This window comes from Nicotiana tomentosiformis, chromosome 2 (assembly GCF_000390325.3).
Source record: "Nicotiana tomentosiformis chromosome 2, ASM39032v3, whole genome shotgun sequence".
In the NCBI taxonomy this organism is placed as follows: domain Eukaryota; kingdom Viridiplantae; phylum Streptophyta; class Magnoliopsida; order Solanales; family Solanaceae; genus Nicotiana; species Nicotiana tomentosiformis.
In genome coordinates this window covers 117210205-117237273 of record NC_090813.1, presented here as the reverse complement: position 1 = coordinate 117237273, position 27069 = coordinate 117210205, and the positions used below count along the sequence as shown (strand labels likewise).

General features: G+C 41.8%; 1 protein-coding gene across 1 annotated transcript; it reads right to left on the bottom strand.

The window, feature by feature from the left end:
- Positions 1 to 2609: 2609 nt before the first annotated feature.
- LOC138905474 (uncharacterized) lies at positions 2610 to 3390 on the bottom strand. The gene is made up of 3 exons (XM_070193997.1): positions 3322 to 3390; positions 3022 to 3175; positions 2610 to 2923 (listed from the first exon to the last, which is right to left on the bottom strand). Exons 1-3 carry the CDS (start codon positions 3388 to 3390, stop codon positions 2610 to 2612), a joined length of 537 nt encoding a protein of 178 aa, XP_070050098.1.
- Between the last annotated feature and the right edge of the window lie 23679 nt (positions 3391 to 27069).

Sequence of the window (27069 nt, the reverse complement as noted above, 5' to 3'; positions counted from 1 at the left end):
GACTGAGCAATGACGCATGCAAGAACTCGGATGGGCTATGAAATATCCAACCTCACAAGTCTGTTTGCCAAGGACTGAATGTCCAAAGCTAGTGGCCTCTCCTCAACTGAAATGAAAGTCAAACTACCCATACTCCCTGCCTTTCTGCTCAAGGAATCTGAAACTACATTCGCCTTGCCCGCATGATAAAGGATGGTAATATCATAGTCTTTTAGTAACTCAAGCCACCTGCGCTGCCTCAAATTGAGATCCATCTACTTGAACAAGTGCTTCAAGCTGCGATGATCGGTGTAAACCTTACATGACACCCCATAAAGATAATGCCTATAGATCTTAAAAGCATGAACAATCACGGCCAACTCCAAATCACGTACATGGTAATTCTTCTCATGGGCTTCAACTGGCATGAAGTATATTCAATAACCCACCCCTCCTGCATCAATACACAACCCAAACCAACGCGTGAAGCATCGCAATACATAATATACATCCCTGAATCGGAAGGTAACACTAACACTGGTGTTGAAGTCAATGCGGTCTTGAGCTTCTAAAAGCTCGCCTTGCAATCATCGGACCATCAGAACAGATCACCCTTCTGAGTCAATCTAGTCAAAGGTGATGCAATAGATGAGAAGCCCTCCACAAACCGACGATAATAACGTGCTAGCCCCAGGAAGCTATTAATCTCAGTAGATGTGGTAGGACGAGGCCAACTCTGAACTGTCTTAAACTTCTTAGAGTTTACCTTAATACCCTCGTCTGATACAACATGACCCAAGACTACCACAGAATCTAACCAGAACTCACACTTGGAGAACTTAGCATATACCTTCTGTTCCCGCAAGGTTTGAAGCACCGTTCTCAAATGCTGCTCATGCTCCTCCATGTTACGTGAGTAGATCAAAATGTCATCAATGAAGACAATGACAAATGAATCAATGTATGGCCTGAACACACGATTCATCAAATCCATAAATATCACCGGGGCGTTAGTCAAACTGAAGGACATCAGTAGAAACTCATAATGGCCATATCTAGTCCGAAAAGCAGTCTTCGGAACATCCGAATCCTGAATCTTCAGCTGATGGTACCCCGATCTTAAGTCGATCTTAGAGACACCCTGGCACTATGTAAATGGTCAAACAAATCATTAATATGCGGCAACGGGTACTTGTTCTTGATGGTAACTTTGTTCAACTGGCGGTAATCAATGCACATCCGCATAGTCCCATCTTTCTTCTTCACAAATAACACTGGTGCACCCCAAGGCGATACACTCGGCCTGACGAACCCTTTTGCTAGCAACTCTTCAAGCTGCTCCTTCATATCTTTTGTAGCCATACGGTATGACGTGATAGATATAGGTTGGGTACCTGGAGCCAAATCAATACAAAAATCGATATCACGATCTGGTGGCATGCCTGGAAGATCAAAAGGAAACACACCTAAGAACTCCTGGACCACAGGCACTGAATCAATCGTCGGAGTCTCTGTGGTAGTATCCCGAACATAGGCTAGATAATCCAAACAACCCTTCTCGACCATGTGTCGAGCCTTTAGAAAAGAAATAACCTGACTAGATGCACTGACAGATGAACTCTTCCACTCCAATCTAGAAAACTCTAGCATCACCAAGGTAACAGTCTTGGCATGGAAATCAAGGATGGAGTGATATGGAGATAACCAATCCATGCCTAGGATGACCTCAAAGTCGGTCATATCAAGTAACAGAAGATCCGCTCTAGTCTCATAACCACAGAATATAACAATGCACGACCGGTAGATCCGATCCACAATAACAGAATCGCCCATTGGAGTGGACACATAAATAGGAGTACCCAAGGACTCACTAGAAACACCCAAGAAATGAGCAAACAGAGACGAAACATATGAATACGCAGACCGTGGGTCAAATAGTACCGAAGCATCCCTATCGCAGATAGAAATAATACATATGATCACGGAATCTGAGGCCAATGCATTTGGTCTGGCCGAAAAAGAATAGAACCTAGCTGGAGCACCACCTGACTAGCCTCCACCCGGCTAGCCTCCACCTCTAGGACGACCCCTACCCAGCTGCCCTACGCCTCTGGGTAGTCGGACGGTTGGTGGGGCAGATGGTGCTAGAATAATAGGTTGCTGACCCTGATGTACTGCCTTGCCCCGAAGCCTAGGGCAGAACCTCCACACATGACTGAGATCCCCGCACTCGAAACAACCTCTCGGTACGGTGGACTGCTGACCTGAAGTCTGACCCTGATGGCCTGAATACCCACTCGAAGAACCCTGGATAGATGGTGGGCGGTAAGAACTCTCTGGCATGGCACTGAAATAAGGTCGCACTGGAGCACCCCGAGAAGGCGGTGGTGCTGGATAGGTGGGCCTGCTAGGCTGGCCCCTCACGAACTAAGCAGTGCCCTAATCCGGGGCACCACTGAACTCTCCAGAATATCAAAACTGCTTATCCCTCGTCGCCTACTCTCGGCTCTGCGCTGACGGACACCATCGATCCTTTGAGCTATCTCCACAGCCGACCCGTAAGAAGTCTCCATCTCCTCCTCTCTAGCCATGGTGGCCTGGATACCAGGGTGCAACCCGGCAACAAACCTCTACACTCTCTCCGCATCGGTAGGAAGTATCATAAATGCATGGCGAGACAACTCAGAGAATCTCGCCTCATAGTCGTTCACTGACATCTGACCCTGCTGGAGCTGCTCAAACTGAAACCGCAACTCTTCCCTCTGAGAGGGTGGAATATATCTATCGAAGAAGAGGCATGTGAACAGATCCCAAGTCATGGGAGGGGAACCCGTTGGTCTACCAAGAAGATAGGACTGCCACCATCTACGGGCCCAGCCCTCCAGCTGAAAGGTAGTAAAATCCATCCCATGGGACTCCAATATCCTCATGTTGCAGTCTGTCCCTGCACCAATCAATAGTTTTGGGGGTCCTCATGTCGCTAACCTCTAAAGGCAGGAGGATGAAGCCTGGTCTATCTGTCCAATAGCTTCTGAGGATCACCGGTCGCAGCTGGTCTGGGCTCAGGTATAGCTGTTACAACTGGCTGAGATCCACTCACGGGTAGTGCGCTCGGGGTCTGATACTCGGCAGTTGCATGCCCTGGAGCCTGAGCGGTAGAGTGATCATCACGTTGGTTATTTGGAAGTTGCAAGCCCTAATACGGGGAGGGACTATAGTACTTGCATACCCTTTATTCGGCAACACCCGGTGTGGAGCCGCTCGTGGTGGAGGTGGGGGTGGAGCGGGTACATTGTCTTAAGGTGGTCGGCCTCGTCTATTGGCTTGAGGTTCAAGAGGGACCTCATCCAATTGATCATCCTCAACATCCACATCCCCCACAACTATGTTTTCTAGCTCGTTGTTTGCCATGACTACACCTACAATATTCATACGTTAGTAACAAGGAAGGAGAAGAAGATATCCCCAAAACACACCTAAATATATAGCTAACACCGTTTTTTAGCTCCCCGGCAACGGCGCCAAAAATTGATCTCGTCCAATTTCACTCCTCTATTCGAGGTTATGAAAACGGTTGATGCAATAATAATACCCATCAAGAGTCGAGGTCGAATTTCGCAGGGAGCTATATGTATGGGAGTTAGTAGTATATATCTTAGCATGTGAGTTTGTATATCCAGATTTGCACTTCCGCAAAAATTGGTTGTTTTAAAGTTTAATCTAAAATACAATTGCAATTTAAGAAATAAAACTAGAAGATTGTTTTTGTTGTTTTTCAAATGTTGTAAAAGACCTAGGGCTATAACCTTCGCCTAGGTGTTTGTCTAACGGGTTGTAAACTTTAAAGCTTGTTTTATTGGTCGGGGTGTATTACAGCTATCAACACTCGGTTACCCACTTAATACCTCTCGGTCAGAGAGTGATTTTTTCCAATTTGACTTTCTCATGTCCAAATGGATATTGAACAAAATGGTTGATAAAAAACTCAAGTCAGATTTTTCTATCTCTAGGTTCAACCCATTAATTGGGCTTATCAATCTCTCGATTGACCCAGTTTCTTGCTAGCTAATTTTTCCTAGACTAAGTCTCTTTTTCTCAAGTAGAGACCAAGTCAAATAGGCATGAACTAATGTTTGCAGCCACTAATTCTTCAAATAAAAGCAAGAGCAAGGCTAAATAATAAACACCCAACCATAAACAAGTAATAAATCAAACACCCATTAAGTTTACACAATAAGGTTGAGTCACAACCCTAGTGAAAATCTAGCTACTCATACTTAAAATTGAAGAAATAGAAGAAGAAATGATAGCAAAACCAATATTGCTGAGTAAATTGATAAAATCTATGTTCAAAAAGCTCAAAATAGCAAAACCTATTAAAAAGAGTAAAAGGAACCGTCTGCTGTAGCAGCTGATGTCAAAAATTGACCTAAAAAGGTGAAACTCTTCTATTAATACATGGCTGAAAATTTGGACAAAAATGCCCTTTCGGAGGTTCTGCGGCCGCACAATTCCATGTGCGGTCCGCACTTTTCTTCAGCTTGACAGGATAGGAAGTCTGCGACCGCATAATTCTGAATTGCGGCTGCACTACATTCTTTTTGCGGTCCGTAAAATAGTAATTACGGCCTCATCTTGCTCTTCTGCGGTCCACATAATTGTAACTATGGCCGCACAACTCTTCTTCTGTGACCGCACAATAATTGTACGGTCCGCACTTTTGGTAGACTTGAAATGCAGGTTCTCTGAACTTTGCTCTGACCCAGCTTCTGCGGCCGCACATGAACGCAATTTGCACCAATCTCTGATGGATTTTGCTTCACAACCTACGACCGCAGATGATATTCTGCGGTCCGCACTTCTGAGCTTTTGTGCTTTTTTTGTCCTTGAGTTCAGATTACTCATTCTTGAGTTGGATTTCATCTCGGGGGCTCATCTTTCAATATTCCTACAATGAAGCACCTTTCATCTGTTTTCGGGAACACAATTAAACACTTTTGGACTAAAACGAAAGTTAAAGGGCGCTAATAAGTAGTCAAAATTCCTACTTATCAGAGGGCTCCAGCCCGTGGTAGGGGACAAGGACGTCCCAGAGTTTCTCCAGCTATGCCGCCAGTAGATCCAGTAGAGGATCCTATTATTGAGTAGCAGGGCGAGGTGCCTACAGCAGGGCTAGCCCCGGTGGATTTCATGTCCACACCGGGAGTACAGGAGGTCATGGGTTGTATGCTGCAGTTCATGGATTCTATGACTCAGGCTGGCTTATTTCCAGCAGACTCAACCACATCTCAGGAGCAGTGAGGGTTCTTCACCGGTGCACCAGATCAAAATTCATATAAACATTTGAAGGGGTTCATAGATACGTATTGGGGGAGCAAACAAACAAATATCTCTGAGGATGCTTTGAGGCTAAGGCTTTTTCCTTTCTCTCTATGGGGGAAAGCTTTAGATTGGTTGGAACGCTTGCCAAATCATTCCATTCATACTTGGGATCAACTATGTACTCTCCCGGGTACATGGCTATTCTTCGGGATGAAATTCTAGCATTCAAGCAAGAACCCAATGAATCATTACACGAGATATGGAAAAGAGATAGAACAATGGTTAAAGAGTGCCCCAACAATGATATGACAGAGAATATGATTCAACAAACTTTCTATTGGGAGATCAATACAACCAACCAATGTGTAGTGAATCAACTTGCCGGTGGAAACTTCATAACTATGCCTTATGCGAAGGCATGTGATATTTTGGATGAGATGGAGGATACTTCATCGGCGTGGCAATCTAGAGCCAATGTTCCACAAGGTGACCCCAATGTGATTCTTCTTCATAAAGAGTTACATGATCATGGACAAGCCATATCCGAGTTGACAACCACAATGAACCAATTGGCAAAGGCTCAACTTCAATAAGTGCAAAACCCGAGGCAAGTCAATGCTATGGAGGGAGTCAATATGATGGTGAACAAGTGAAGAACAAAAAGTCCACAAGTGCAACAAAGAGTGGACAATTTTGTGCAAGATGATAGTGGATTTGATCAAGGTGATTCTTACAATTATCAAGAAGAAGAGGTCCAATATGTGAACAATTTTCAAGGGCAAAGAAACAACTTCCAAGGCCCTAGTCAACAACAATGGAGACCTTCAAACAATCAAGGCAATTAGAATTCTCAAAATCAAGGTAATTGGAGTGGCGGAAACAATCAAGGCAATTGGAATAACAACAATCAAGGCAATTGGAGTGGAGGCAACAAAAAAAGGGAATTGGTATAACAATAATAACCAAGGCAATTGGGGAGGCAACAACCAAGGCGGGTGGAACAACAATTAAGGAAATCGGGGATCGGGTTTTCAAAGGCCCCCAATGTTTCAACAACCGAGCAACCCACCCCCTTATCCTTCACATGCTCCTAGTTCGTCCAACAATGGCCGTATTGAGAACATGTTCAAATAAATGATGGACAAGAATGTTGATTCTGATTCCCAACTTGCTTCACACAACACATCGATCCGTAATCTAGAGGTGCAAATGGGTCAAATCTCTCAAGCATTAAATTCTCATCCTAAGGGGGTACTACCAACTGATACGGTGGTGAACCCGAAGGGTGGGAACAATACAGGGTATGCCATGGCCATTACTACAAGAAGTGGAAGAGGTGGGAATGCACCTACCTCAAGTCAAAGGCAACTTGTAGATGATGAGTAAGTGGTAGAAGAAGAGGATATCTCGAACAATGTTGCACAAGCAAATGATAAAGTGCGGATTGATATTGATGACACGGTGGAAGAGTCTCAAGAGGATGTGAACCCATCTAAGGATCATGTGATTGACATACCAGAATCGGTATTGCAAAAGGCTAAGGCACCATTGCCTATGACACCTTTATCCATATCCTCAAAGGCTTGCCAAGAAAAATGGTGAGATTCAATTCAAAAAGTTCATTGATATAATGAAGAGACTCTCGATAAATGTGCCATTAGTTGAAGCCTTAGAGCAAATTCATGGTTATGCCAAGTTTATGAAGGACTTTTTGACAAAGAAGCGGTCGATAAATTTTGAAACTATCAAAGTCACTTACCAAGTGAGTGCAATTGTGCATTCGATGGCTCCTAAGTTGGAAGATCGCGGTGCTTTCACAATCCCTTGTACCATTGGAAGTGCCGAGTTTGCAAAAGCTCTTTGTGATCTTAGGGCAAGTATCAATTTGATGCCCTATTCGGTTTTCAAGATATTGGGAATTGGGCAACCAAGACCCACATCTATGAGCTTACAAATGGTCGATCGTACAATGAAGAGACCATTGGGGGTGATTGAAGATGTATTGGTTCGAGTTGACAAGTTCATTCTCCCGACGGATTTTGTTATTCTTGATTGTAAAGTGGACTATGAGATGTCGATTATTCTTGGTAGACCTTTCCTTGCTACGGGGAAGGCTCTTATTGATGTGGAAGCCGGAGAACTCACTTTTCGGGTGGGTGTTGAAAAGGTAGTAGTCCATGTGTACAAATCTATGAGGTAACCGAATATCAATGAAGTTTGTTCTTTCGTGGACTTGGTGACCGATGTGATTATTGATGATACAAGTGCCACGATTAATGTGGGTGATATGTTAGAGGCCGTCTTGCTCAATTTTGATGATGATGAGATGGATGGCTTCATGGAATGTGTTAATTCTTTGCAAGGAATGGGTCGTACAACTATGCACCCCGAAAACTTTCCTTGGATCTTGAGAATAGGAAAACTCCTCCTATAAAGCCTTTAATTGAAGAGCCTACTATCTTGGAGTTGAAGCCATTGCCTCCACATCTCAGGTATGAATGCCTTGGCCCTTGTTCTACTTTACCGGTTATTCTTTCCTCTTGTTTGACTAACGTGCAGGTTGACTCTACATTGGCGGTGCTCCACAAGAGGAAGAAAGCTATTGGGTGGACTTTGGCGGATATCCGGGGAATAAGCCCTGTATTTTGCATGCACAAGATTAACTTAGAGGAAGATGCCAAACCCTCCATTGAACATCAAAGGAGACTCAATAAAGCCATGCAAGACGTGGTCGAAAAGGAGATCATCAAGTGGTTAGATGTCGGGGTTTACTACCCTATTTCTCACAGTTTGTAGACTTCTCCGATGTAATGTGTTCCGAAGAAGGGGGCATAATTATGGTCACCAATGATAAGAACGAGTTGATTCCAAAGGGAACGGTGACCGGGTGGAGAGTGTGTATGGACTATCGGAAGCTAAACAAAGTCACAAGGAAAGACCATTTCCCACTCCCCTTTCTTGACCAAATGCTTGATAGGTTGGCCGACTGTGCTTTCTATTGCTTTCTAGATGGATATTCGAGCTACAACCAAATCCTTATTGCCCCGAAAGATCAAGAGAAAACAACTTTCACTTGTCCTTATGGCACTTTCGCTTTCAAGCAGATGCCATTTGGCTTATGCAATGCACCGGCAACTTTTCAATGGTGTATGATGGCGATCTTTACGGACATGGTAGAGGGCTACCTTTGAATTCTTCATGGATGACTTTTCGGTAGTCGGGGATTCCTTTGATGATTTCTTGGCAAATTTGGATAAAGTATGGGCAAGGTGTGAAGAAACGAACTTGGTGTTGAATTGCGAGAAATGACATTTCATGGTCGAGGAGGGCATTGTCCTTGGCCACAAAATTTCAAAGAAGGGCATTGAGGTCGACAAGGCAAAGATAGAGGTGATTTCTAAACTTCTACCTCCAATATCAGTGAAAGGAGTGAGAAGTTTCTTGGGTCACGCGGGGTTCTATCGGCGCTTCATAAAGGATTTTTTCAAAGTGATGAGCCCCTTATACAAGCTTTTAGAGAAAGATGCTAAATTTCACTTCAATGATGATTGCACGAGAGCCTTTGAATTGCTAAAGTTTAACTTGACTACTACTCCCATTATCACCGCTCCTAATTGGAGTATTCCTTTTGAGCTCATATGTGATATTAGTGATGTAGTGGTTGGAGCAGTTTTGGGGCAACATATCAATAAAATTTTTCATCCGGTCTACTATGCTAGTAAGACCATGAATGATGCCCAAGTCAATTACATTGTTACAGATAAAGAGCTCCTCGCCATTGTGTTTGCAATTGCGAAGTTCCGCCCATACCTGATGGGTGCAAAGGTTTTGTTCATACGGACTATGCTGCTCTTCGTTATCTTATGAGCAAGAAAGATTAAAAATCTATGTTGATGAGATGGGTGCTATTGTTGCAAGAGTTTGATATTGACATTCAATATCGGAAATGGAGTGAAAATCAAGTGGCGGGCCACTTGTCTCGTTTCGAGGAGGAGGGAAGGCCGCATGATGGCCTTGAGATCAATGACTCCTTCCGCGATGAGAAACTCTTGTCCATTTCAATGAAGGAGGTGCCATGGTTCGCCGATCTAGCAAACTTCCTTGTGTGTGGAATCATCCCGGATGAGTTCTCTTCAAATCAAAGGAAGAAGCTCAAATGGGATTGTCAAGATTATTATTTGGACGAGCCTTACCTCTTCCGGATTTGCACAGATGGGGTAATTAGAAGATGTGTACCGGATGAAGAGAAAAATGTTATTCTTGAGGCTTGCCATTCTTCGCCTTATGGTGGTTACCATGGCGGAGCAAGAACGGTGACTAAAGTGCTAAGTTGTGATTTCTATTGGCCCACTCTCTACAAAGATGCAAGTGATATGGTGAAAAGATATGATGAATGCCAATGGGCCGGTGGAATATCGAAGAAGAATGAAATGCCTCTCACTACCATTTTAGAAATCGATATCTTTGATGTGTGGTATATTAACTTCATGGGTCCTTTTGTGAGTTCTTATGGAAACACCTACATTTTGGTCGCGGTTGATTATGTGTCTAAATGGATTGAGGCCTTTGCTCTACCCAACAGTTAAGTGAGGAGTGTGGTGGCATTCTTGAAGAAGAATATTTTCGCAAGATTTGGTACTCCGCGGGCTATCATAAGCAATGGGGGGTCGCATTTTTGCAACAAGGCTTTTGACACTTTGCTTAGCAAGTATAGTATTACTCATAAAGTTATGACTCCCTATCATCCTCAAGCTAGCGGTCAAGTGGAAGTCTCCAACAGGGAGATAAAGAGTATCTTGTCCAAAACAGTGAATGCTAACCTGACGGATTGGTCAAAGAAGCTTGATGATGCACTATGGTATTATAGGACTGCTTTCAAAACTCCTATTGGTATGTCTCCATACCGGTTGGTGTTTGGCAAAGCTTGTCATCTTCTGGTGGAACTTGAGCACAAAGCCATGTGGGCTTTAAAGAAGTTGAATCTTAATAGGGATGCAATCACTAACTTGCGGGTTGCACATTTGAATGAATTGGATGAGTTTCGGTACCATGCATATGCAAGTTCGTCCTTGTACAAAGAGATAATGAAGTACCTTCATGACAAATATATCTGAAACAAGGAGTTCAAGGTGGGCGATCTTATTTTGTTGTTCAACTCACGATTGAAGATGTTTCCCGAAAAGCTGAAATCCAAATAGAGTGATCCCTTTGAAATTGTGGGTATGACACTTTTTGGTGCATTGTACTTGAATATAAAAAATGATGAGGTATTCCAAGTCAATGGTCATCGGGTGAAGCATTATTTGGGACAAGCTGATGATGGCCACGTGGTAGCAGTTATTCATTTAAAGTGATGGTAATCTGCGTCGTGCCGCAACGTTAAATCAGGCGCTTCTTGGGAGGCAGCCCATGTTTTATTTTTATTTTTCTTTTCTTCTTTTGTAGATAGGTGTTATTTTGTGCTAAATGGATTTGAAGTGTGTTGCAGGAAAGAGTGTGCTTTACAGGAACTGTGCTTAGAAAATTGGCTAAGTGTGAAAAAAGTGCGGACTACATATTTTGAATGATATAACAGAAGGGAACTGCGGTCGCAAAATTCTTGTGCGGACCGCACAAATTGAGATGGAAAATTGCAAACTCTCTGAAGTTTGATCTGTCAGAGAAATGACCAATCTGCGGCCGCACATCAAATTTTGTGGTCCGCAGTCAAAATCTGCGGTCTCACCCCAAATTGTGCGGACCGCGGATCAACAAAGGCTTTTGTATATCCAGATAAACTGTAATGGGTCAATTGCTAATTGCTTTATGGGAACTAGATAAACTAATTGGCATGCTTAATTGTTAATACCATATTGAATCTGTGCAAAACTTGAATGATTTGGTTTTGAAATCTGCGGCCGCACAACAAATTGTGCGGTCCGTAGAAGTAGAGAATAGGGTTCTTGGTTCAATCATGATTCTGCGGCCGCACTTGAAATTGTGCGAACCGTAGAAATTCCATCGCGGCCGCAGAAAAGTGTGTATGGCAGCAGAACAGACCAATCTCTATCATCATAGAGTTGATACTTTTGGGATGTCTAATGTGCGGCCACAAACATAATTGTGGGGACCGTACTTCAATTCTGTGGTCGCACTAAAAATTGTGCGGACTGCAGTCCCATTTCCGCGGTCACAATTTCTAATTGTGTTGTCCGCACAACCAAGTCTACGACCGCACTTGTAATTATGCGGACCACACTTCCCCACCCTGTACTCATGTTCTACATTGTGTTATACTGTCTGTTTGAAATTGAACCACAACTAAATGCTGCTATTGCTTGTTACAGAAAATGGTTAGATCTCGTGGCCACGGTGACACTTCAAAGGGGAGGGGTGAACCTTCCAGAGGTCAAGGCAAAAGCACTTTACCCCTCGCCCTCTAGAATATAATCACCAAGAAAGCTACAGCATGCCGAGGAAGACAGGCCAAGCCCTCCGAAGCTAGTTTATATGCCCCATCTCGGGAAGCATCGGAGGGCGACTCAGTGCAAGAGCAACCTGTTCTCCAATCACATCCACAACAACCACAGGGAAGATATCAACTCCGGGACGAGCCTTCCTCCTCACATAGCACCTCTGAGGGTTCGGAGAGTGCAAGTCAGGCTTCAGAGCCCTCTTCTACACATGTACCTAAGGGACCAGCAGTTACTATTAATGATATTCCAGATGATAGCCGAGGCGGTGATACTACAGTTGTCAGCCTTGAGAGGTCGAAGAAGAAAGAGGTCTGGGAGGACCGTTTTGTGAGTCTAGCTGCCTTCACCAGCTTTCGTAGGTGGTGTCCGGTGAGATCGCTCACTCTTGAGCGACAATTCCAGCTTAAAGATCTTGACAAGTATAATCCAGTCATGTTGAGACAGTTTCGAGAGAGGAAGGGGTGGATGTGGTTCACCCAGTCAGTTGTGGACGCCAATAAGTATTTAGTACGAAAGTTCTATGCCAATGTGGCACACATAAAGAAAGGGACCAAAGTTACAAAAGTGAGAAATCTGAAGGTGCGGTTTGACCAACACACACTGAACTCCTACTTGGGGTTTGTGGACGTTGAGCCGACACAGTATTTGGAGAAGCTGACGATGGGTGATGCATCTCGCCCATGGCTAGCTGAGCTTCTGGTATCCCTGGGGCCACCACCACCATGGATCACCGCAGGGGTTCCTATTCATCGGAACACCTTAAATTTCGAGGCGAAGGGATGGCAGACCTTCGTATGCAGCAGACTAGACCCGTGCCACAATGAAACCAACCTACCTATTCCACGGGCAGTTCTAGTCGCCTATATTATGGTCGGGTACCCGATCAATGTGGGTGCCGTGATGTCGGCCAACATGTCAGTGGTAGCCAGGAAAGATGATACCTCCTACCCGTATCCCAACACCATCACTGAGTACCTTATGGATGCACGGGTAGGGCCCATAGATTATGACATAAAGGTTCGGGCGAAGAAGCCCTTCTCTTGGTATTCTCTGATGGATGCACATAACCCAAAGAGAAAGGGTCAGCCGACTACCACCATAGGCCAGTCTGATGAGCCATCGGTGGTGGGTAAAGAGACAGATGATATGCCATCCACGTCAGTAGAGCCTTCTACCAGGACAGCTTCCATACCTCCACCTTCAGCCTCAGTGCCTCCTACCTAGGCTTTGAAGCCGGTACCTAATCCATCTGCTCCTAGACACTGGCGAGCCTCAACAACTGGATTAAGACAGCTACTACAAAGCTGATTGACATATCCAGTCATGTTGTAGCACAGTCATCCTCTCCGGCAGTTGATGAAACTTTGAAGAAACTCCTGGAAAATCAAAACATGATCATGGCCACTTTAGTGCAGCATGGGGCAGTGATCGAAGAGTTGGGAAAAGAGGTAAAGAAAATGAGAAAGCGGCAGTGTCTAAGAAGTCAGTGGACAAGCTTCAGAGCCAAGTTACAAAGCTTGCACCAGCCGGCGACATTCCATTTGATATGTTGATAGACCCGCACCACCCAAGCCCACCTCCTACAACACTAGTTGGCCAGTCTGAGGAGCCAGACATTGCTGCTGACACTACTGAGGCAGTCCGTCAGATGTTCGCCAACCCAGCCACTCCCGGACTTGAGGATGATGAGATCCAATTGGATAAGGCTGAGGTCGAAGCCACTACTGGGGACACAGAGATGGCCATAGAGCCGTAGGGAGTTTTCTTCACTCTCACCCTTATCTTACTCTTATGTTGTTAAGCATTGGGGACAATGCTTATTTTTATTGGGGGTGGAGTTTCTTTGACACATTGTGATGATTCTGTATTTTGATAATTACGAGACATTTGGCCTGAAATTAACTTATTACTATTTTCTTCCGCTTTCTCATTATGTATATATTCCCTCTTATCTCCCATTATGTATATTTGTTTAGCTTTCAATGGTTCTTTTGTTTTATAGCTTTTTTATCTTTATGTTTGTCTTCTTTTTGAATTAGTAGATTCTTATTGATTTAATAACTTCTTTTTATGTCTTAGTAGATAATAAGCCTTTGGTTTTCTTAATGTCACGGTTCTTTCCAAAGGTGATTTTTGTGTGAACCATGTGGCTCTTCCCAATGATGGATGGCGTGACAACCTTCTTAAGGGATTCAGTCCGTTTTTGGTGTTTAGGTAATAATAGTAGTAGTAATGAATTAAAAAAAAGACCTAATTGAGTCATGCTCGAAGAGTTAAATATGATTCACTTGGTACCAACACACTTAACTGCATACTTATGGTTAAAAATAAGGTTTTTGGAAAGAAATAGCTCTAGTTAGTAACCTTGTGACTCTTGTGTTAACTTAAGCTATCATCAAGTGGTTTAATCGAACCATAGTGATTTTCAATCTTGAATATGATTATTGTGGGCCCTCAACTCTATCCTCTTTAACAATCCAGTTGCGTGAGAGGTGAGATGTTGTTGTTGCAAGTCTAAGTACCTGTGCTAATGGTCTAGAACTTGCCTCAAATGCATTTCTAGGCGAAATTTTAAGTTTTGCTTGGCTTGAGAAGTGATTATAGGCTTTTCTTGACCCGCTTGAAATTTTCTATTGCTCACCAATATTGTTATCCCTAGTCAACCCATTCAAGCCTAAAACATTTCTCATTTGATAACCATGTTACGAGCCTTTACCCGTTGTGTCGTGACCATCTCTTGGCACCCGAGCTTTCCTTAACACTCTTGTAAAACAATTAGCTAAAGTTGTAAGCTTGGGGAAGAGACGAGGGATTTGAAAAATATGTCAAGGCACAAAAGAGAAAAATAAATGAAGAGAAGGAAAGGAAAGAAAAGAAATAACAAAAAGAAAAATGCAAAAGGAAAGTGAATAAGTTGAAGAGTTGAAAGGGATTCAAAGAAAAGTAATGATGCAAAGCATGGAGAAATCAAAGGAGAAAATGAATATCATGACCAAGAAAGAGTGATGTTAAGCCTCTCTAGTCGCCCTAAGAAAAATACAATGCCTCAAATAATTGGCAAAGCATGAGCCGAGAAAATAAAATGGAGTGCTTACGGAAAGATGAACTCGTTCTATCATAGCATATCCAACCTTAGTCCAAAAGCCTTTATTACATTCTAAAAAAGCCCTATGTTATTTCAAGCCGAGTGAGCTTATATTAGTGGTGATTTAGTCCAAAAGCGTTTAATTGTGTACCGCATGTTCTGAAAAACATCCATCAGAGATTGGTGCAAACTGCGTTCATGTGCGGCCGCAGAAGCTGTGTCAGAGCAAAATTCAGAGAACCTGCATTTCAAGTCTACCAAAAGTGCAGACCGTACAATTATTGTGCGGTCGCAGAAGAAGAGTTGTGCGGCCGCAGTTACAATTGTGCGAACCGCAGAAGAGCAAGGTGCGGCCACAGTTACTATTCTGCGGACCGCAGAAAGAATGCAGTGCGGCCGCAATTCAGAATGCGGTCGCAGACTTCCTATCCTTTCAAGCTGAAGAAAAGTGCGGATCACACATGCAATTGTGCGGCCGCAGAACCTCCGAAAGGGCATTTTTGTCCAAAATTTCCAGCCCTATATAAATAAAAGAGTTTCATTTTTTTAGAGCAATTTTTGACATTAGCTGCTACTATAGACGGTTCTTTTTACTCTTTTTAGTAGTTTTTGCTATTTTGAGCTTTTTGAACATAGAGTTTATCAATTTAATTAGCAATATTGGTTTTATTATCATTTCTTCTCCTATTTCTTCCATTTTAAGTATGAGTTGCTAGATTTTCACTAGGATTGTGACCCAACCCTATTGTGTAAACTTAATGGGTGTTTGATTTATTGCTTGTTTATGGTTGGGTGTTTATTATTTAGCCTTGTTCTTACTTTTATTTGAAGAATTAATGGTTGTAAATATTAGTTCATACCTATTTGATTTGGTCTCTACTTGAGAAAAAGAAACTTAGCCTAGGAAAATTAAAGGGTTGAACCTAGAGATAGTAAAACCCGACTTGAGTTTTTTTATCAACCGTTTTGTTCAATACCCATTTGAACTTGAGAAATCCAAATTGGGAAAAATCACTCTCTGACCGAGAGGTATTAAGTGGGTAACTGAGTGTTGATAGCTATAATACATCCCGACCAATAAAACAAGCTTTAAAGTTTACAACCTATTAGGCAAATACCTAGGCGAAGGTTATAGCCATAGGTCTTTTACAACATTTGAAAAATAACAAAAACAATCTTCTAGTTTTATTTCTTAAATTGCAATTGTATTTTAGATTAAACTTTAAAACAACCAATTTTTGCAGAAATGCAAATCTGGATATACAAACTCACACGCTAAGATATATACTACTAACTCACATACATATAGCTTCTTGTAAAATTTGATCCCGACTCTTGTTGGGTATTACTATTGCAACGGTCGTTTTCATAACGTTGAATAGAGGAGTGAAATTGGACGAGATCACCCTCTCTTGGCCTCTACCTCGGCCTCTAGCAAAAGGGGGAGAAACTCATCCATGGTCTGGAACATCTGCTACGCATGTTCTCACCCTCTATGAAAGAATACGAGAAAGATACTTAGTACCACATCAACTGCACGATAGGAGATGAAGAAATAGTAGTTTCCTAACACCCTATATCCACTCAAAGATAAATATGGACGTCTCCACACCGATCCGCAAGACTCAATTAGGCTTGCTCATAACTTGTGAGACCTATGTGTACCTAGTGCTCTGATACCATGTTGTCACGACCCAATTCTCCTATAGGCCGTGATGGCGCCCAACGTTACCGCTAGGCAAGCCAACAGTGAATTAAACCATGTTATGTCTCTTTTAATAAGTTTCAAGTAATTAAATTCTATTTAATAATAAATTAAGGAGTGAGAAATTTAATAACTTAAATGAAGACAACTGAATGGAAATCATGATGATACAAGTACTCCAAAACCATAAAGTCTACTAGTGTGTGTGCCAAAACCTGGTGTCACAAGTGTATGAGCAACTAGTAGAATATACAAAACTCTAACTACTGTCCGAAATAAAATAGACAGAATATAAGTACAAAGAGAGACTCTAGGGGATGCAGAACAGCTCAAGAAGCAGCTCACCACTAGGCCTCGGGATATTGGGATGCGCGTCGGTAGGACCGCCAGATGCACCTGTCTCAGATCCTGCACGGTTAGTGCAGAAGTGTAGCGTGAGTACATAAACAACATGTAACCAGTAATTATCAAGTCTAACCTCAAATAAATAGTGACGAGTGGTCGAAATCGACACTTAATATGGGCTACCAATAAAAGTACAGAAGTTCTAAATAAGCATGAGTGATGTAATCAAAATAATAATTAAATAATAAGCAGGAAGTAAATAATTCTTTCACACATGGTAAGTCCCAAATTAATTCCATCATGCATACTTTTACCCTCTCAAACCATGAAATGATATCAAATATATAATTAAACTCTAAGTATTAACACACACGATTATGCTGAGATTGTACGGCCCAATCCAGAATAATATGTACATTGCCGAGGGTTGAGCGGCATGAACCATAGATGCATCTATCTACTGCCGAGGCATTCGGCCCGCTCCACAAGAAGAGAAGATACTTTATGAGTATTTGACTTAAACGTTATTAAAGGCTAACACACAATGTCGTACAAATTCCATTAATGGTCTTTCACAACTCCTCTTACAAGTTCTAATAAAATTTAGGCACTTTAGTTAACAAATAGAGTGCGACATTTCAAGTAATTCATGATTTGGGACCTAAACTACCCGGACATAGCATAAATAGTAGCTACGCACTAACTCTCGTCACTTCGTACGTACGTAGCCCCCACAATTAGAGGCATACATTAATCTAAATCACCTATGGGATAAAATTCCCTCTTACAAGGTTAGACAAGAGACTTACCTCGTCTCAAAGCTCACTATGTTGTATAAATCAATCAATATATGTTCAAAAGTTCATATTCTAACTATTAGAGTGATTACCCAACCTAATTGAAGGATCCCTAAAATTCATCCCCGGGCCTACGTGTCCGGATTCCAGAAATATTTGAAGAAAGTTGTTACCCATAACCTCATGAACTCAAATATATAAATTTTTACTCAATTTCGTACCATTTTCGTAGTTAAATCCTAGTTTTATCAAAACCTAGGGTTATTCATCTAAACCTATAATTTTCACAAAATTTCATATTAAAATCTACCCATGATCTATGTATTAAACTCACATTGCATAGAAATTACTTACCTCAATTAACTATATGGAAATCGGTGTAATAAATGAACTCAAAATATCCTAAGTCCCATTTTAAATGGACCACTCTGCCTCCAGCGATTTCGCACCTGCGGTCGCCGGGCCGCATCTGCGGAATATTCATCGTAGATGCGGTCCTCCCTTGGCTGACCTAAGTCCGCATCTGCAGAATGAGTGTCGCTTCTGCGATGCCGCTCCTGCGGCAGATGAGTCGCACCTGCGCAAGTCTCGCTTCTGCGGTCCCTTGACCGCTTCTGCGGCTCCGCATCTGCGGTCGCCTTGTCCGTATCTGTGGTTTCTGGCTGCTCATGCTGGGCTGCTTCTGCGGCTATTGGCTTGCTTCTGCGAGCTCGCACCTGCGGTTGGCCCTCCGAACGTGCGGTTACACCAGAAGTTGGGAGCTTTAGTTGTTCACCCATGGCTATGCGACCTCCACGCATTGTTTGAATGGCATCTGGGGCCCCAAGGCCCCGTCCAAACATGCCAACAAGTTTGAAATCATAAAAAGGACTTGCTCGCACCCTAGGAACATGGAAAACAATATCAAAACTATGAATCACACCCCAAACCAAATTGAATCAACTTATGAACTTCAAGTTCTTCCAACTTACTCTGAACGCACCGAAACATACTTAAACTACTCAGAATGATACCAAATTTTGTGTGCAAGTCTTAAATAACCATACAGAACTATTCCCCAGCTCGGAATCCCAAACGGACCTCGATAACACCAAAACCTACTCCAACCCAAATTTAAGGAACTTTTAACCCTTTAATAAGCAAACTTTCAACCTTAAGCGCCGAAACGCTCCTGAGTCATCTAAAATCCGATCCGAACATACCTCTAAGTCTAAAATCATCATACAAACCTATTGGAACCGTCAAATCCCGGTTCCAAGGTCGTTTACTCAAAATATTGAGCAAAGCCAACTTAGCCTTTTAAAGGCCAACTAAGGAATTGAGCGTTTCGATTTCAACCTGAACCCTTCCAAATCACGAACTAACCATCCACGTAAGAATAAAACAGTAAAAGTACATACGGGGAGTCTTATTTAGGAGAACGGAGACCTAGAAGGCAAAAATACTGGTCGGGTCCTTACAGAGAAAATTAAATTAACTCATTAATTTTGCATGCAAGAACCAGCATAAAAATTTGAATACTCCCGATTAGGAGTGTTCATGGTTCGGTTTGGATCATTTTTTTCGTAAAAAGAAACCAAACCAAGTAAGTCGGTTTTTCAAATATTGGAATCAAATCAAACCAATTAACTCAGGGTTTTAGCGATTCAGTTTATGTTTGTTTTTATAGATTTTTTGGTTTTTATCGGTTTTTTCTTAAAGATGAGATATACACTACCAAACACATTCCGGCGACTACATTTTCAATGTAACACTATCAAACTAATTGCTCTTTGAGAAATCTATCATTTACCAAGATATATTGATGATAATTGAATCAACAGTGATAAATATTTTAAGGAGTCAATTTGTAATGACTCAACCGGTTATTTTGACTTTTAGAACCTCGTTTCCTAAAATAAAACTTCTTGTATGTGTTTTTAATAATTTATGACTTACGGAAAAGGTTGGTTTGGGATTTGGAAGTGTTTGGGTTGGAATCAGAACACTTGGTTCCTTAAGTTAGCCTTAAAAGGGCCAAGTTTGACTTCGGTCAATATTTTTAGAAAACGACCCCGGAATCGGGATTTTACGGTTCCAATAGCTCCGTATGGTAATTTTGGACTTAGGAGCGTGTTTAAAATTTTATTTGGAAGTACGTAGTTGAATTAGGCTTGAAATGGCTAAACAAGAATTTAAGTTTGGAAGTTTGACCGGGGAGTTTACTTTTTTGATACCGGAGTCGGAATACAGTTCCGAAAGTTTTCATAGCTTCGTTATGTCATTTATGACCTGTGTGCAAAATTTGAGGTCAATCGGACTTGATTTGATAGGTTTCGACATCAAATGTAGAAGTTGGAAATTTTAAGTTTCATTAAGCTTGAATTGGAACATAATTCGTGGTTATAACGTTGTTTTATGTGATTTGAGGTTTCAAATAAGTTCATATGATATTTTGGGACTTTTTGGAATATTTGGTTGAGGTCCCGAGGGCCTCGGGAGAGTTTCGAATGGTTAACGAATCAAAATTGGACTTAAAAGTTGCTGCGAAGTTTTCCACTTTTGTTGGATATTCTGGGCTGTGATCGAGCCCTGATATCGAGCCTAGATATCGAGCCCAGGTATCGAGCCCAGGGTTGACGAGGCTCAGGCTCGAGCTTGTGATCGAAGCCACGATCGATGGCCCAGGCTCGATGCCATGATTGAAGGCCCAGGCTCGATGCCATGATCGATGCCATGATCAAAGGCTCAGGTTTAATGCTAGGATATAGGCCATGATCGAAGGGCCAGGCTCGATGCCATAATCGAGGCCATGGCCGAAGTCTAGGCTCGAGCCTGTGATCGAAGCCCCAGTTGGCACTCCACTTCGGTTCTATGCTTTTCCGGCCAGACCAGATGCAGAGGCCTCAGATGCCGTGATTACAGGTATTATTTTTGTTTGCGGCAAATATGCCTCAGTATTATTTGATCCAGGATCTACGTATTCATATGTGTCATCTCTATTTGCTCCATTCCTGGGTGTTTCTTGTGAGTCATTCAGTACTCTTGTTTATATGTCCACTCCTGTGGGCGATTCTGTTATTGTGAACCGAATCTACCGGTCCTGTATTATTACATTATGTGGTTATGAAACTAGAGCAGATCTCTTATTGCTTGAGATGACCAATTTTGAAATTATTCTGGGCGTGGACTGGCTATCTCCATATCATGTTATTCTAGATTGTCATGCCAAGACTGTTACCTTGGTTATTCCAGTATTTCCTAAGCTGGAGTGGAAGGGTTCGTCTGTTAGTTCATTTAATCAAGTTATTTCTTTTATAAAGTCTCAACACATGGTTGAGAAGGGTTGTTTGGCTTATCTAGCCTATGTTCGGGATACTACTGCAGAGACTCCGGCTATTGATTCAGTGCTTGTAGTTCGGGAGTTCTCCGATGTATTTTCTTCAGATCTTCCAGGTATGCCACTTGATCGTAATATTGATTTCTGTATTGACTTGGCTCCAGATACCCATCTTATATATATCCCACCGTATCGCATGGCTCCAAAAGAATTGAAAAAATTGAAAGAACAACTTGAAGAGTTACTAGCCAAAGGGTTCGTCAAACCGAGTGTATCGCCTTGGTGTGCACCAGTATTATTTATGAAGAAGAAGGATGGAACAATGCGGATGTGTAATGATTATCGTCAACTGAACAAAGTCACTATTAAGAACAAGTACCTGTTGCGGTGTATTGATGATCTATTTGACCAGTTGCAGGGTGTTAGGGTGTTCTCTAAGATCGACTTGAGGTCGGGGTACCATCAGTTAAAGATTTGGGATTCGGATGTTCCAAAAACTGCTTTCCGAACTAGATATGATCATTATGAGTTTCTGGTGATGCCCTTCGGTTTAACTAACGCCCCGACAGTGTTTATGGATTTGATGAACAGGGTATTCAGGCCATATATTGATTCGTTTGTCATTGTCTTCATTGATGACATTTTTATCTACTCGCGCAGTAAGGAGGAGCATGAGCAGCATATGAGAGTAGTGCTTCAGACGTTGCGAGAACAAAAGCTATATGCTAAGTTCTCTAAATGTGAGTTCTGGCTTGAGTCAGTAGCATTTTGGGGGCATATTGTATCAGGCGAGGGCATTAAAGTTGATCCCAAAAAGATTGAGGCAGTTCAAAATTGGCATCGTCCCACTTCGGCGACTGAGATCAGGAGTTTTTTGGGTTTAGCAGGTTATTATCATCGGTTCGTAGAGGGTTTTTCGTCTATTGCAGCACCTTTGACCAAATTAACCTAGAAGGGTGCTCCATTTCGATGGTCCAATGATTGTGAGGTGAGCTTTCAGAAGCTCAAGACATTATTGACTATAACACTAGTGTTAGTGTTGCCTTTCAGTTCGTGGATATATACAGTGTATTGTGACGCTTCATGTGTTGGCTTGGGTTGTGTATTGATGCAGGAAGGGCGAGTTATTGCATATGCTTCACGTCAACTGAAGCCCCACGAGAAGAATTATCTGGTCCATGATTTGGAATTAGCTGCGATTGTTCACGCTCTTAAGATTTGGAGGCATTATCTTTATGGGGTATCTTGTGAAGTTTACACTGATCATCGCAGTTTGAAACATTTGTTCAAGCAAAGGGACCTAAATCTGAGATAGCGCAGATGGCTTGAGTTACTAAAAGATTATGATATTACTATCATGTATCACCCGGGCAAAGCAAATGTGGTTGCAGACGTCTTGAGTAGAAAGGCATAGAGTATGGGTAGTTTGGCTTTCATTTCAGCAGAGGAGAGGCCATTAGCTTTGGATATTCAGTCCTTGGCCAACAGACTTGTGCGGCTAGATATTTCAGAGCCCAGCCAAGTTCTTCCATGTGTTGTAGCTCAGTCTTCACTATTTGAACAGATCAAGGCTTGCCAGTATGATGATCCACACTTAATGGTTCTTCGAGAAACGGTACTACGGGGTGGTGCCAAGGAAGTTACTATTGGAGCGGATGGCGTTCTGCGACTCCAGAATCGTCTATGTGTTCCTAATGTGGATGGACTGATGAAAAAGATCCTAGAGGAAGCACACAGTTCTCAGTATTCTATTCATCCAGGTGCTACGAAGATGTATTGTGACCTGAGGCAGCATTATTGGCGGCGACGAATAAAAAAGGACATTGTTGAGCATGTAGCTAGGTGTCTAAATTATCAGCAAGTTAAATATGAGCACCAAAGGCCAGGTGGCCTACTTCAGCAGATGACTATACCAGAGTGGAAATGGGAACGCATCACTATGGACTTTGTAGTTGGGTTGTCGCGGACCTTGCGGAAGTTTGATGTAGTTTGGGTCATTGTTGACAGGTTGACCAAGTCGGCACATTTCATTCTGATTGTGACTATGTATACTTTAGAGAGGTTGGCCCAAATTTATATTCAGGAGATAGTTCAGTTGCACGGTGTGCCAATTTCTATCATATCAGATAGAGGCCCTCAGTTTACTTCACATTTCTGGAGAGCAGTACAGAGTGAATTGGGGATCCGTGTAGAGCTCATCATAGCTTTTCATCCGCAGACCGACGGGCAGTCAGAGCGGACAATTCAGATTTTGGAGGATATGCTCAGGGCATGTGTGATTTACTTTGGAGGTCAGTGGGATCGTTTCTTGCCCTTGGCCGAGTTTGCTTATAATAACAGTTACCAATCCAACATTGAGATGGCTCCATTTGAGGCTTTATATGGTCGGCAATATCGATCGCCCATCGGATGGTTTGAGCCCGGTGAGGTTAAATTACATGGTACTAATTTGGTGAAAGATGACTTGGAAAAGGTAAAGTTGATTCAGGAGCAACTTCGTACAGCGCAGTCCAGGCATAAGAGTTACGCGGATCAGAAAGCGCGTGATTTATCATTTATGGTATGTGAAAAAGTTCTCTTGAAAGTTTCGCCGATGAAGGGAATCATGAGATTTGGGAAAAGGGGGAAATTGATCCAAAGGTTTATAGGCCCATTTGAGGTGTTGAGACGAGTTGGGGAGGTTGCTTATGAGCTTGTATTGCCACCCAGCCTATCGGGAGTTCACCCGGTTTTCCATGTATCTATGCTCCGAAAGTATCATACCGACCTATCATATGTGTTAGACTTCAGCACAGTTCAGCTAGATAATAGCTTGGGTTATGAAGAGTAGCCAGTTGCCATTGTTGATAAACAGGTTCGCCAGTTGAGGTCCAAGAGAATTTCTGCAGTAAAAGACCAGTGGAGGGGCCAACCAGTCGAGAAAGTGACTTGGGAGGCCGAGGAAAACATGCGAAGCAAATATCCATACTTATTCGGCACTCCAAGTATTATTCTAAACCGTTCGAGGACGAACGTTTATTTAAGAGGTGGAGAATGTAATGACCCAGCCGGTCATTTTGACTTTTAGAACCCCGTTCCCTAAAATAAAACTTACTGTATGTGTTTTTAATATTTTATGACTTGCGGGGATGGTTGGTTCGGGATTTGGAAGTGTTTGGGTTGAAATCGGAACACTTGGTTCCTTAAGTTAGCCTTAAAAGGGCCAAGTTTGACTTCGGTTAACATTTTGAGAAAACGACCTCGTAATTGGAATTTGATGGTTCCAATAGCTCTGTACGGTGATTTTGGACTTAGGAGCGTGTTCGAAATTTTATTTGGAAGTCCGTAGTTGAATTTGGCTTGAAATGGCTAAAACAGGAATTTAAGTTTGGATGTTTGACCGGGGAGTTGACTTTTTGATACCAGAGTCGGAATACAGTTTCGAAAATTTTTATAGCTCTATTATGTCATTTATGACTTGTGTGCAAAATTTGAGGTCAATCGGACTTGATTTGATAGGCTTCGACGTCGAATGTAGAAGTTGGAAATTTTTAATTTCATTAAGCTTGAATTGGAGCATGATTCGTGGTTTTAGCGTGGTTTTATGTGATTTGAGGTTTAAAATAAGTTTATATGATGTTTTGGAACTTGTTGGTATATTTGGTTGAGGTCCCGAGGGCCTCGGGAGAGTTTCAGATGGTTAACGGATCAAAATTGGACTTAAAAAGCTGCTGCAAATTTTTCCTCTTCTGTTGGATATTCTCGGTTGTGATCGAGCCTAGAAATCGAGCCCAGATATCGAGCCCGGGGTTGACGAGGCTCAGGCTCGATCTTGTGATAGAAGCCACGATCGAAGGCCCAGGCTCGATGCCATGATTGAAGGCCCAGGCTCGATGCCATGATCGAAGGCTCAGGCTTGATGCTAGGATCGAGGCCATGATCGAATGGCCAGGCTCGATGCCATGATTGAGGTCATGGCCGAAGTCCATGATCGAGCCTGTGATCGAAGCCACGATCGAGGCTTAGACTCGAGGGCCATGGTCGAAGCCACGATCGAGACACATTCCGAAGGCTGCCTGGGTAGATTTATAAAAGAGGGCATTCGTCCCAATCACCATTTTTAACAAATTGGAGCTTGAGCAGAGGCGATTTTGGATAGATTTTCAACGAAAGATATTGGGATAAGTGATTCTAACTCGGATTTGGTCTATAAACACAAATATATCATTATTCTCGTCATTTAATTAGTGTTTTGAGATTGAAATTTGGGAAATTTTTGGAATCTCATAGAAACGAATTTTTGAGATTTCGGTATCGATTCAGAGTCTGATTTGAGTGAAATTTGTATGGTTGGACTCGTAATTGAATAGATTGTCTGATTACGTAACTTTCGCCGGATTCCGAGACATGGGCCCCGTGTACGAATATTTAATTAATTTCGAAATTTTTATTGAAAATGTAGTATTTTTTTATAGAATTGATTTCCTATAAATTTTAGTAATTGCATCGAATTATTTTTGGTTAGATTCGAACCAATCAAAGTTGGATAGTCGATGAAAAGGCCTTTTAGTGGATTAAATTGGACCAAATTGAGGTGAGTCTCTTGTCTAATCTTGTGGGGGGAAAATTACCCCATAGGTAATTAAAATAATAATTATTGCTAATTGTGGGGGGTTGCGTACGCACGAGGTGACGAGAGTCCGTGCGTAGCTACTATTAATGCTAAAGTCCGGGTAGTTTAGGACTCAAAGCATGAATTACTTGTGTAAATTGTATTCTTTGTTTAATTAATATTATTTGATATATATATTATAAATTGTTAGATAAATATTAAAGGATGGAAATCTCTTATACTTGATTTTCTGTTTAAATTAATTAATTGTTAAGAGAAATTGTTCTTCCTCCCAAATTTATCTTATAATAAATATACTCTCATTCCGGAGGTACATAAGAAAATATCCTCCTTTCTTGTGGAGCAGGCCGAACGCCTTGACAGGATAGATGCATCTATGGATCGTGTCGCACGTCCCTCGGCAGTGTACACAAAATTCTGGATCGGGCCGTACGACCTCGGCAGAAATCATGCTTAATAATAATAATAATTACACGATACTTGGACAGTTTATTGTAGCTTGTAAATCTATTTGATAAATTAAAAATTTACTGAAATTGAATTGCAGCTTGTAAAGCTATTTGATAAATTGGAAATTTTATTGAAATTGAAGGATTTAATTAATAGATTGGAAATTGTTGCATCTGAAGGATTTTTATTATCTCTGCTAATTAAATAAAATTATTGTTAACTCTGTGAATCATATTGATTTGAATAATTATAATTTATTTCATTTATTATTGTTGACCCTTAGTGAGTGTCAAAGTCGACCATCTCGTCTCTAACACTTCGAGATTAGGCTTGATACTTACTGGGTACACGTTGTTTACGTACTCATGCTACACTTGCTGTACTTTTTTTGTGCAGGATCTGAGACAGATACTAGTGGAGAACCTATCATCGCACATCCTCATTATCCAGGGGCGTAGTGATGAGCTGCCTTTTTGAGCCGTCCTGCAGTTACCAGTGCCTCTTCTTGTATTTTTTTTATTCTGTCTATTTTCATTTCAGACAGTATTTAGAGTTTTGTATAATCTACTAGATACTCATACACTTATGACACCAGGTCTTGGCACCCACATTGGTAGAATTTGGTGTCTTATTATTTTTCTTGTATTTAAATTTTATCGATATATGTTTAATTTATTAGTTGGCTTGCCTAGTTATAGTGTTGGGCGCCATCACGACTTATATGTGGAATTGGGTCGTGACATAATTAAAAATAGATTATTTTTAACATGAAATAGATTCTTTTACTTAGTAAAAGAAAACACCAACTAGGATATAAAGGCAAAGAACTAGATAATTATAATAGCAAAGAACTAGACTAAAAGTGCAAACGATTAACATATACTATAAAATTATAGAAACTTTGTATAAAAATTCACACACACACACACACACACACACACACATACACACACACACATATATATATATATATATATATAGAGGTGTAATAATAAATTTT